This window comes from Cryptotermes secundus, unplaced genomic scaffold, assembly GCF_002891405.2.
Source record: "Cryptotermes secundus unplaced genomic scaffold, Csec_1.0 scaffold499, whole genome shotgun sequence".
Classification (NCBI taxonomy): Eukaryota; Metazoa; Arthropoda; class Insecta; order Blattodea; family Kalotermitidae; genus Cryptotermes; species Cryptotermes secundus.
The window spans coordinates 1,289,035-1,301,838 of record NW_019738354.1 but is presented as its reverse complement, the minus strand read 5'-3'; the positions used below and the strand labels follow the sequence as shown (position 1 = coordinate 1,301,838).

Here is a 12,804-nt window from a genome sequence, read left to right as displayed (position 1 = left end):
AGTACAACCATTGTCAGCTTCATTGCTAGTATTGTTATTTGTAAAAAAAAAAGGGGGGGGGTAAAGCTATCCCTCCTCTAACAGGCCCTGGAGACCCATAGAGTTGTGTGACGTCAAGGCTGCCACATTTTCTAGACAGATGGCAGTAAAGTTGTCAGCCTTATGCGCCAGCCACCCTTTACCCTTAGGAAGATCCCTGGTAATCATTTCTGTTAGTGCAGCTGGATGGATTAGGTCAATTGAAAAATCCAATGACCTCATGGGGAATCAAACCCGCAACCTTCCAGCTTGTAGCATAGTACATGAACCCACTACGCTACCACATGCGATCACTTCTTTTCTTCTCCTGATTCTATTTTTGACAGAATAATTACACTCTGTATTAACATTGGGTCTCTTTTAATGTAAACACACAACTTGTGGCCTGACCTAGGACAGTGATATCAGTTACTGTGTATATCTGTATTTCTAGTGAGTGCCACCAACTTAAAATGGTGTGTGTATTGAAGTGAGTTGAATAGAGAACAGACCTATGTTTTGTTTATGTTAGCAGGTATTTTTAAGAATTTAGCCTTGTTTTGCTTTTTTTGATTATTTTTGCAAATATGCCTATTTTATGAAGCTGTCCTTCAACCAGGAGTGCAGACTGTTGTGGCTACTCCACAGACAGTTCAACAGCAAGCACCTGTATATCCACCCCAGCCCACACAAATGGCAGGTTACTCACAAACAGCAGCCTATCCATTGTACTCAGCACAAACAGGTAACATACTGTTTCACGTTATATGTCTCAATATGAATGGAGTTCACAGGGTAGGATTAATATTACTTATATTCAGAAAATTGGCCATTGAGTAAAGGCAAATATTTACATCAAGCATTTCTTTTTATGACTTTGTAGGTCAGCAGCCACCACCATACAGTGAAGCTACAGCTGGTGAAGTGTATTCTAAACAGGCTCCTTATAATCCTCACTTCCAGTAAATTGTGTGTTCAGAACTTCAGTGTATCACCATTTTCTATGTCCTATTTTTAGATGGCTGCTGTTGCATTTATTTTGTGTAATGCTTGCTTATTTTAGTTTTAGTGCTCACAAATACAAAAACATTGTCTGTTGAGATTTTTCATATTTTTTAGTATCTTCCTTTCATCTGCATTACATCATTTTTTACATTTAGTGGAAATATATGTCTCTCAAGTTCCTGTGATTAGTTGCAGCCTTACCACCTCTTTATTGTATAGATATGAATGTGGTGGCTATTACATGCATCTAAAATGTGTTGATATGTGAGAAGCAGAAATTTATATTTCAATGGAACATGAATAAAGCTACATTAAAAAGAAAAAACAGAGAAACAGTGTTCACCAAAGTAGTACTCTGAGGAAGTTGACAATTTTTGTAAAGTGTATTCAAAACTGAATTTAGTTTCAATTAAACAAATTTAAAGCATTAAGCATTCTTTTGTCTCTGGTCATGAGAATTTTTTTTCTAGGCAATTCTTTTGTGTGTCATATATATATATATATGCACACTCTTATGTCTGTGATAAGTATCGTATGCCAAAATTCCATAAACTGATCAGTGACATTATTGTATTTCATATTGTGTAAAATGTGTTCAATGCCTTAGTATTACATTCTTGAACAGAAACATGACACTTTCTATGAAGTCTCAGATTAAGATCTACTTGAATTAAGTGCATTGTACTAAGTTCTGTTAGAGTAGTTTTATATAAGTTTGTAATAAAGATGAGTTTTAAAGGTGCTTTTTTTTTTACTTGTTTGAAATAAACGAGCATTATAATCTGCACAAAACACCTGGCATACGTTTGGAGTGTGTATCAGGCCAAATTTCCTTCCCTTTCTCCTCTCATATCACACAAGAAAAGAAGTTAATGTGAAAACAGAATACTGTATACTTCTTCCTTTAGTGCGGGAGCTGTAGAAGATGCGCATGTATCATCCTCTGCTGGCTAGATATATACAGTAAATTGCACTTTCACATGAAATGGTTTTTAAAAGGCACTCTGTTAAAAGGTAAAGTGAAGTATATGTTCTGATTGAAGTAGTACCTACATCACCCTAGTGGCCTCTTCCCTTCAAGCTTTCTTGCTAAAATTTTGTATGCATTAGTAATCTTTCCCATGCTTTATAAAATGCAACCTTAAATCTGTAGGACCATCTTTTCTTGGCTGTCTTATGACTTGTCATTCAATATATTTGGAGTTACCCTCCACCTGAAACTAAAGAATGTGCCATGGTAACATAAGCATTTATCTTATTACCCAGTATAGAAGGGGGCACTATGCTACAAGCCGGAAGGTCATGGGATCAAATCCCGATGAGGTCATTGGATTTTTTCCAATTTACCTAATCGTTCCAGCTGCACTATGGCCCTGGGGTCGACTCAGCCTCTAACAGAAATGAGTACCAGAAATATTATTGGGGGTAAAGGGCGGCCGGTGCGCAGGGCTGACAACCTTACCGCCATCTGTGAGCTGATTGTGTAGAAAATGTGGGAACATCAACATCTCACAACCCTATGGGCCTTCACGGCCTGTTACAGGGATATCTGTACTTTTACCAGAACAGCAGTCCCAATGCCACAACTTTTTACAATACAAAGCCCATTAATTAAGAGGTAGTAATTTGTCAATGTTACCTGTGTTGAAATTCTGTAAAGAAGTTTTTGCAAGAGAAACTCAAGATGTAAACAAAATTTAAATATATAAAGATGTTTAGTTCAATGTATACTGCAAAGAATGAATCTACTCTAGTAGAAGTTTATTTACAATGAAGGTAAGAAGTAACTTTGAGTTCCTTTTGTCATAAATCTTTTTTGTTATTTTGCTGACTTCTAAATCATACACTGGGAGTCTCATATGCGACAGCTAACATCTCATATTGTAGGAACATAAGTATCTTCTCACTGTAATTAACAAAATTATCATACTGTACCATGTATCCAATTCTGAAACTGTGTGGTCTTTTAAAGTGTTTGTATTTGCACTGACACATCTTCATAATAACTTGCAATAATTCATGGCACATTTTTCTGAATTACATGACTTGCCAACTCATTTTCAATTATTACAGCCTTTGCAAGTTCCTTCCATAACTCTATTATCTCATCTTGTGTAATACCAGATGAGACAATTTTGTCGAAGTGGTACTCGTTCTCTTTGTAGAAATTACCTACAAAAAAAATATAATAAAATGTATGTCATTATTATTACCTTACATACATAAGTATCACCTTTTTTGCATGTAATATATATCTGTGAAGAAATTTGGTGGCTTCACTTGAAATCCACTTAGTACTATAGCAGTCCAAATCAGGGGCACCTTTAATTTAGTATGATTAGGTTTTGAAATCCACTTAGTACTATAGCAGTCCAAATCAGGGGCACCTTTAATTTAGTATGATTAGGTTCTTTGAAATTTCTTTCATCTCACTTTTTTTTTTTTTGTGGGAGAATGGGTCCCATTCTTGGTATAAGGAGAGCAGTTTAGTCCAAGCTTCAAGCAAGCTGCACAACCGTAAATCCATCCAAGTTAATTGGTTTCAAAATACTAGACTGACTGGTGCATTAGTCATACTTTAAGCTGGGTCTTTCTGGACCCACGCTACCCCCAAATTTTAACTGACAGATACATAGCAGTGGCTGAATTCACCCCAAACACCCAAGCCACTTTATTCTTTTATAATTGGGCGATGCAGATTAATCAGCCTCCCAGCTCGTCCAGTCCAGCCAATCAAAATCTAAAGGGGGATGTCTCTTTGCCAGAAATTTGTAAAACCAGGGCAGATGTCTACCTTCAGAAATGCTGACTGGAACATTGAAAAATTCACTCACCAGTGACACATGCCCAGTGTATCTCCAACCACATTTCAAATTATAAACACTTGTAACCATTAGGCCTCTGTAAACTGCTGAAATTAAGTGATACTCTTAATCTGATTACTACAGTGAATTTGTACATCTATCAGTGAAGTTACTAATAAAATTCCAGCAAACTATATACCACTGTTGAAGAAAGCCATCTTCTGGGATGTGGCACCGTGTAGAAATTGTGTTAATTGTTGTTTCGGAGGAATGTATCACCTCCATCTTCAGGGTAGAAGACAAGAAGAAATCCATGAGCGAAGCAGCAGAGCAGGTGCAATAGACTGAATCCAGTCGAGTAAACACAGCTGTATAAGAGAAGGAGAGAAGGAGTGTGGCTACATAGGGAAATAGTAGAGAGAGGGAGGGGAAGGGTCTGTTGGAATAGCCAGCAGGTAGTGGGCTAGAGCTGGTACAGAGTATGTGTTAGGGGGAGAGAAGGGAAGGTTAAAAGGGGGGCATTAACCCTGTAGCTCAGGGGCTGCAATGGACCTGAGTGGCCTATAGGGTCTGCCATATTTCGGAGGTTACCTGAGGGAACAGATGAAGAAGGTTCCATGACTTGCTGAGACAGAGCCCCACCTCTCTGTTCATATTGTCGGGATGGAGTTCAATCTCAATGGCCTCCTTAATGATGCGATCCATATAACGGGTCTTGGTAGCGAGGCTGGAGATATTCTGAAGCTGAATGCGGTGTCCCAAATCGATGCTATGTTCAGCAACAGCTGACTTGTCTGGATGTTCGACGGATGTGCCGCTGATGCTCCTTCAACCTCGTGTCCACAGAACGGCCTGTCTGCTCAGTATAGACCTTGCCGCACTCGCATGGGATACTGTATATACCCGGTGTCCATAAACCTTGCCGTACTCGCATGGGATACTGTATACACCCAGTGTCCTTAGTCCCAGGACACCAGGAAGCCTCTTCATCTGATCCCTCAGGTAACCTCCAAAATATGGCAGACCCTATAGGCCACTCAGGTCCATTGCAGCCCCTGAGCTACAGGGTTAATGCCCCCCTTTTAACCTTCCCTTCTCTTCCCCTAACACATACTCTATACCAGCTCTGGCCCACTACCTGCTGGCTATTCCACCAGACCATTCCCCTCCCCCTCTCTACTATTTCCCTATGTATCCACACGCCTCCTCTCCTTCTCTTATACAGCTGTGTTTACTCGACTGGATTCAGTCTATTGCACCTGCTCTGCTGGTTCGCTCATGAATTTCTTCTTGTCTTCTACCCTGAAGATGGAGGCGATACGTTCCTCCGAAACGTCGGTTAACACAATTTCTACACGGCACCACATCCCCGAAGATGCTTTCTTCATAGTCACCGCCGTGAAAAACTCATATCTATCACTGCTGTTTGTGTGTGAATGGTTCTGCATCCGAGTACCCTCCTTGTCACCCAAGTCAGCCAGAGATGAGTCATGTCTCTTCCTGAACTAGGCCACAATAAATCAAACTGTAATGAAGGAACAACCTTCTATTCTGCAGTCTACTCCCCTCTGAATAAATGCTGGTGCCCAACTCATCCATCCAATTAATTCCTTGGTTTTATCTTAGCAGAGAAAATAGATTACTTTGAAACCAGTCCATTTTTAATCTCATCAATCCACCTATCACCATTTACTTATACAAACAGCTACAGTACCAAGAAACATGGACAATTTTTTATTCTTACCTACATTAACTTCTAATGATGCTGGAAGAGAAGAACAGAACTTTCCTTTTCACTATGACTACAATAGGTAATTCACAATGCAATTAATTATTTTGAAATTTTTCAGAATTCTCTCACCTTACCCTGGACTATTACGTACAGTGATCTCTCAACAGATGTGGCTTTGCTAATATTGAATTTAACCCTCAAACTGGAGTACTTGTATCAGCCTACAGCACTGCTATAATATTTCTATAACATTTTATTAGGTATGGCCTTGAACACTTCAGTAGCTTTCAGTCAATTTTGACTTAGTGAAGAGCATGGCAGCATGTGCATTACTGTTATTCCTGTATTTTTCATTTTTATGAGGGTTTGGCAGTCTGTAAGACCCAATACATCAAATACTGTACAATTTCATGCAGTATATCAGATCAGATACTTCTAACAGTGCAATATATACTTCAAAACTGATAAATCATTGCTTTAATAACAGTTGTGTTGTACTGGTATATGTACTGTTCTCATAGTCTCTTTTCCAAAATTAATGAAATGTAATCAAAATATGAATAAAATCCATCCAACTATTCTGGTACTAGCAAGGTATACATTCATCCATCATACAAACAGCATATGAAAACTATTTTCTGTATTCAGGGAGGCTGAAAACGTATACATCTGTCAAAATCTCGAGCTTGATATTTTTGATTACAATACAAAGAAAAATTGGTGGCATCCACACCAAGAGATCCACATGCCATCAGAAACCAGTCTTCTACATCCAGATGAATGAATGAATGTATAAGGGGTGGGCCTTCTTGGCCCTTGCACCATGATCTACAGTGGTCTATTGTGCTTCCCCTTTTGATCATCACCTCAGCAATCCTGCGCTTCGAATGAAGCGCAGGATTTTGTACGTGGGGGCTCAAAATAGCCACTTGGTTCCACAAAGTATTGACCCAAGTGACATAATCTTAAATAAGCTAAGACCTCACATTCACACAGGATATGTGTGGCTGTTTCATTTTCTTCTTGATACCTCTCACAAGTGGGACTATTCCTCAGTCCCAGTTTGAAGAGGTGTCCTTTAAAGTGACAGTGTCCTGTAAGTAGTCCCACCACCCATCATAGCTGGTTCCTGTTTAACCTCAACTACATCCAGATTATCATTTGTGTATCTTTTGATACTTTTTATATTACTGCTTTTAAACTTGGTGTACTTTTAGTGTTGGTACAAGTAACTTGGGGTTTGATGGGTGTTAACAGCAGCAAAGTTCTCCTACTCCCCCATTTTCACTCTTGTCAATAGTGAGTTTTTTTTTCCCCCCCAGAATGTAACCCCAAAAGTTGAAAAGGGATTGCTGTATATGAGAATGCAGAATACAGTACTTATATCTGAATAATAATAAAGAACCTTTCAAGCTGATAACCACATCATCATCACGACCACCACCATTCATTCGTGGAAGAAGAATCAGAATTATGATCATCCAACTTACTTTTATTATTTGCTCGGATAGTAAAAGATGGAATCATAGCTAATGATCCTTCATTCCAAATTATTTTCCATTCACAAGTGAAATATGAAACTGTTCTTCCTTCGGCCTTAGCAGTGATATTATATGCTCCATCTTCATGGTGTTTATTAACAGTAAAATGTCCATTTTTTTCAGTAAGCCAGTCTGTAGTTTCTTCTCTATTTGCAAACAATTCCCCATAGCTTACTACACCTCTGATAAGTTTCTGAAAACTGTTTTGCCTCATACACCTGTTACTGAAAGTCTTGAGTTCAGCTTCATGGAAAGGATCAATATACCTAATTTTCAATGAATGAAGAATCATTTCTTTATTCTGAAAAATAGCAAGAATAACATTATAGCAAGAATTAACGCTGATAATACCTACTGCAATTATGTGAATGTAAGACTATTGCTTCTGTCAACAGATCAAACTGTTATTATGTCAGAGCAGAGATATATAGACATATATAGCCTCATAAAAGCTATATTTTAATGTTTAAGGACTTTGAAACACTTTATCAATTGAAGATTTTAAAGATAACTTTCTTTATGTGTGTGACATATTCTATAATAAGTTTGTAATTTAGAAATCAATAGTTTTGTGAAATTACCAACTTTAAAACATGTGAACATACCTTGATATCTTCTACAACAAACTGAACTTGGAAAGTAACTGGTCCTGTTACAGCATCAGCAATGTACTGACTTGAGCCATCATCCAAGAGTTTTATTTCATCATTTGTGTAAACTACTTTGTTAATCCATTCAGAAATTTTAAGCTTCTTCATGAGGAGTTTTGGATTTTCAGTCCTTTTTGAAACACTATGAGAGGCTCTAGAAGATCAGACAAAGACACATGCAAAAAGGATCTAAATATTAAAGCCACCAGGTTATTTCAGTAATATGGTATGATTATTTGCAGGCTAAGCCGAAGCATGGCTATTCCGCTATGTACAATTGCTGAGTCAACAGTGATGATATGAGGATGTGGACACTCTCTTACTGTATTCAAGTGTAATATATACTGGATTTCCTTTGTCTAAGACATTGGTAGGTTTACACTAGAGAACTTGATGTTTTTGTATGAATATTGTGTGAAATTTGAATTTATTTACGTACCATAAATCTAAGTACAGGTTAACACTATAGGATATGGAACAAGTCAAGTACAAATATATATCTGTATATCATAATATATGTACAATAATAGTTTGGCTTGAGAAGTTAATAAGATTATAATACAGTATTAATATTATCATGCTAATTGGATACATACAGCACAGTCTGCAAATAAACAAAATGATGCACTAACATGCTTGAGAATACAATTTAGCTGTAACTTTAACTGGAAGACAGCTTCAGAATCTTGTAAATAATGTTAGAACTGGCATATTAATAGACATAAAACCAAACCATAAATGTTGGGTAAGTTCACAAAAGAAAAGTTGGGTGAAACTGAAGCTCAGCTGGAATATTTACCTTGTCTCCTAACTGTCTTTCATAAGAAACTGGGGTATCAGAAGAGAATAAGAGATATGCTACATAGTTATTGAAACTACTGCCTTGCTAAACCACAATGATGACCTATCTGCAGCCAAATGATCCCATAGCCAGACTTACTTTCCGAAACTGATGTTCAGTGAATGCAGGAAAGTGAACTTTATCCCATATTGACATTTTTTTTCAGACAGGGCCTGGGTTTGTCTGAATGGGCATGTGAACACAAAAGAATAACAAACAACAAAATGCAGAAAATCCACATTTTATACATGAGGAAAAGTTGTGTGGTATGCTCTAGGCGGAAGAGGGATAACTGGCCCCATGTTTTACACAAATGTGACTAATCCTAACAGATATGTTAAACAGAAACAGCAGCTATTGTTTAGGTTACTGACAGTTGAAATGAACTCTAAGGGCACTTCCAACAGAATCTTGCAACTGTGCATACTGCTTAGCATTCAGTTGGAATCTTGAACAAAGTGTGTTCTGAAAGGGCTCAAGTCATGGTGTATCACCACCTTACTTTCCAAACATTGCCTATCATGACTGAGGATCCACTGCATGGCCTCCATGATCATTAGATTTGAATCCTCTTGATTTTTACCTGTGGAGACAACTAAAAACCCTTATATATTCAGCTCCTGCTGACAATGAATAGGTACTTCGCCATCATATTGTGGTTTCCTGTCAGACTATCTTCAACTACCCTGGCATCTTTGAACAGAAGTGGCAGTCTATGATGACATGTCGAGGCATGCATTAAATCTCATAGAAGCCATTTGGGACACTTATTATTATAAATATACTTTTCTCACCATAATTCACTAAGTAAATGTTCCCGGACACATGTTATTATGAGCATTTTTTCTTGCTGTGGTGTGTGGAATTCAGGCACAAAGTTTGTCTGCACCTTTCAGTTAAACCCTGACTTGTCCTATATCATGTAACAATGATCTATAGAGACGAAATAAATACATACATACATAATCAGAAGCAGAATGTAGGTCTGCAACTTAACTAATAAGGGGGCTATAGATCATTATATGAAGTCAAAAACTTCAAGTATGTACCAGGTTATGCTAATATTACCTTGAATCAAAATCGTCGCTTCCCGCCTGCTGGAGTGGTAAATTATGCCTTACTGAAAGTTTCTCCTTGAGTTGTCTGATTGATGTATTTAAGTTTTTGCTCTCTCTTACCAAGGCAGCAATCCTTTTTTGTATATCAGTTCGCTGCATTTCGTGACTTCCTGCAATCAACGACGAGTAAACTTCTACAGAAAACTTCACCAATATTGCGCTTTTCGGTTTGAATCAAAGCCACCCTGAGAGCGTTCATTACCAATGTAACAAAACACAAGTTTTACATGCGTAATTCGAACAACAAAAACGAAAGACAGACCTGGTTTAGGATACATGGTTGATTACATCTATAAGTCGCAACATTGATCCACTTCCTTAAAGCAAAAATTCAGAATATCTTGCAGGTGAAGGAAACGTCCTTAATCCAACCTATCCAAACATAAATTTTGTCGTGGTCATGCATGACCACGGGTTACAGAATATTATACTCTATGCAATTCAACTGTGTATTTCAATGTAGTGATCCGTGGCTCCCTTAGTTTATCACTTAAGTAACATGAAGTATAACCTCAAAATGATAGGAACGTAGCTGTAAGTGCTAAGAATACGACTTTATATATTAATGTTTTAAAACTCTGAAAGGAGTAGTAGTGTTAAGAATTATGTTCACCAACGGGAAATAAAATTTCGACACTCGTTTCGTGCTGTATGTAGAATTCTTGTGTGGTGTGTGGTTATGGTGTGTATGTTACAAATTACTTTTAGACGTATGTGTAGGCAACTACTAATTAGAGGTGGTGTATTATACACTGAGTTGTATACAGTTTAAAGTTGTCACAGCGGTATATAATCAAACTGTGGGGTATCAGATTTGAAATTTCATGGCATGCTTATCCGAACCGTGGTTTAAAGTCCTGACGGGGCTCAGTCTCTTCTCCAGTGAGAGACCGCCATCCATTTCACCGTTTTAAAACTAGCCACATCCTCACTTCACTCATGTCTAGCCAGTAGATGGTGGCAACGTTTTCCTCCGAAACGTTGGTGGCCTTCTACCAGACCAAAATTTGAATACATTAACTTGTTCCACACCCTAAACATTAAGATCCATGGAATCCATCAATTCTACCTGCTGCTGAATTAAGATTTTACTTAAAGTTACTAGATTTAATGGAAACATTCTACCACACCTAATTTATTATTTATTTACTTCATATCCATTTCACTATACATGATATAGGACAAGTCAAACTTTCAACCAATTTTAATAACACAGAAGTCATTGGGACTCAAAACATGAGGGCTAACGTGTACATAATGTTATGGGTTCTGCCACCACCCCACAGTTCAGGATGGTGTTTGATCGCATAGAAGTTAGGTTTGCCTGTGTCAGGTTAAAGTTGCTTAGTTTAGTTTTTGTTAAAAGGGCTCAGTTGTTAGTCCAGCTGTATTAGAGACTGGGAATTTTCTCTTCATTACCATGTCTAAAATGGTACTGTAGTTAACTCATACTCATCATTTTTTGGGGGTTGTTAATGACGCTTTCACTATTCACCATATCAGATGGTGGATTGATGGACGATGAAGTGGAAAGAATTTTGAAGGAAGTCGTCAGGATATGAGGTGACCCAGTTGAGGCTTCCAAATACAAGTCTAGAGCGTTATCTCTGGATGAACCTCTTTGGTGTACCAATGTTCTTACCCTTGGTGGGGTAGGGGTAAACTTAACCATCTTATGATGCTAATCACTGACCCCTATGCCAAGGTCTGGAAAATCCTACCTTCGTAAATGTTGTATTTATTATATAAACAAATGTTTTTTGGAGAGTTTTTTTTTTAGTCTAAACTTACATAAGTGTTATTATGTTTTATTCTGATTCCCGTACCTTGTCATCAAACTGCAGATCATTCAGATTTTCAGCTTGGGAGTGGATATTAACTATGTAAACCCCATCCACTGCTGAAGTAGCTGTAAACAACAATAACAATATTGGTCAAGTTTCTAACTTGAATTGTTAATGCATTCATTATTTGCTAGATTTTCAGTTCTCACAATGGTTGTATGTATGTATGTATGTATGAAGGGGTAGGCCTACTCGGCCCTTGCACTTAGACCTCAGTGGTTCATTGTGCTTCCCCTTTTTAATTATTCCCTCAGCAACCCCACACTTCGGATGAAGCGCAGAATTTTGGACATGGGGGCGTCAAAATAGTCACCTGGTTCCATAAAGTACTGACCCAAGTGACGTCTTAAAGAAGTTAAAGCCTCACATTCACACAGGACGTGTGTGGCTGTTTCATTTTCTATCCGACACCTCTCACAAGTGGGACTATCACTTAGTCCCAGTTTGAACAGGTGTCCTTTGAGGTGACAGTGTCCTGTAAGTAGTCCTACCACCCATTGTAGCTGGTTCCTGTTGAGCTTCAACAGTTCCTTCGCTCTTTTATCAGAAGGTCATCGTATGAGTCCCTTAGCTTGCCTGAGTCCAGTTAAGGATTCCCAGTATTTCTTATGTTTTATGTTAGTCCAGTCCCTGATTGCCTGTTTGGCAACTTCAAGAGAGATGCCACAGGCTGGTTCAGGTCCTATGAACGGATGTTCAGCTCCAGTTTTAGCTAATTGGTCTGCTGCTTCATTTCCAGCAATACACTCGTGCCCTGGCACCCATATAAGTTGTACCCTGTTATGTTTGGCCAGTTCCATGAGGATTTGGTGGCAATCCCAGACCAATTTTGAATTGATCTGGTGTTTGGATGTGAAGAGGTCCCCTGATCCATTTTACTTCGGTCATCTGAGGGGCTGGGTACATCATCCCCTTCCTCCTCAGAGACTGAGATAGAAGATACAGTGTCTGTCACGGGTTCTGCCTGGCGCCAAACTTCAGGATCGTCCAGCACCTTAACAGTCCCCTGTGAGAGTCCTGTAAATATTTTATAACCAGTCCTCTGTATAATAGTATAGGAGTCCCGGTCTATGAGTAGTATAAGCCTTTGGCCTTTCGACTCAGATTGCTTGTCTAACACCCTCCAGTTCTCTGTATGGAGTCCTGGATTAAGATCTGCAGTCCATTTCAGTAGCTCTTCCTGGTTTTGGGCAATTTTATCCCTAGTCCGGAGAGCTACTTTAACAGGCTTGGGCAGGTTCCTGGCATCAG

The 12,804-nt window shown here is 38.4% G+C and overlaps 3 protein-coding genes across 8 annotated transcripts in view; 2 read left to right on the top strand and 1 right to left on the bottom strand.

The window, feature by feature from the left end:
- LOC111870786 (protein shisa-5) overlaps nt 1–1,348 on the top strand; it is a 4,858-nt gene extending 3,510 nt beyond the window's left edge. Inside the window, exons 4-5 of one of the 2 annotated variants that reach the window (XM_023863314.1) lie at nt 623–763; nt 902–1,348. In XM_023863314.1, coding sequence (XP_023719082.1) covers nt 623–763; nt 902–984 — 224 coding nt within the window. In that variant the 3' untranslated portion in view covers nt 985–1,348. The remainder of the gene's footprint in view (nt 1–622; nt 764–901) is intronic. The other variant, XM_023863315.1, reaches the window with a different exon arrangement.
- The window catches only part of LOC111870784, an 11,091-nt gene extending 984 nt beyond the window's left edge, over nt 1–10,107 (bottom strand). For 2 of the 4 annotated variants that reach the window (XR_002843916.2, XR_002843917.2), the window contains exons 1-5: nt 9,972–10,107; nt 9,660–9,819; nt 7,706–7,904; nt 7,050–7,401; nt 2,959–3,195 (exon numbers count right to left, since the gene is read on the bottom strand). Coding sequence is in view for 1 of the 4 variants with exons in the window: in XM_023863312.2 (XP_023719080.1) it covers nt 3,041–3,195; nt 7,050–7,401; nt 7,706–7,904; nt 9,660–9,819; nt 9,972–9,987 (882 nt within the window). In the remaining 3 variants the exon portion in view is untranslated. Of the gene's footprint in view, nt 1–1,029; nt 2,244–2,507; nt 3,196–7,049; nt 7,402–7,705; nt 7,905–9,659; nt 9,820–9,971 lie in introns of those variants that run through there. The other 2 variants (XR_002843918.2, XM_023863312.2) reach the window with 2 other exon arrangements.
- Nucleotides 10,108–10,156: 49 nt separating this feature from the next.
- Nucleotides 10,157–12,804, top strand: part of LOC111870810 (probable RNA-binding protein CG14230) — an 11,443-nt gene continuing 8,795 nt past the window's right edge. The window contains exon 1 of one of the 2 annotated variants that reach the window (XM_023863367.2): nt 10,157–10,243. The gene's annotated coding sequence lies outside the window, so the exon portion shown is untranslated. The other variant, XM_023863368.2, reaches the window with a different exon arrangement.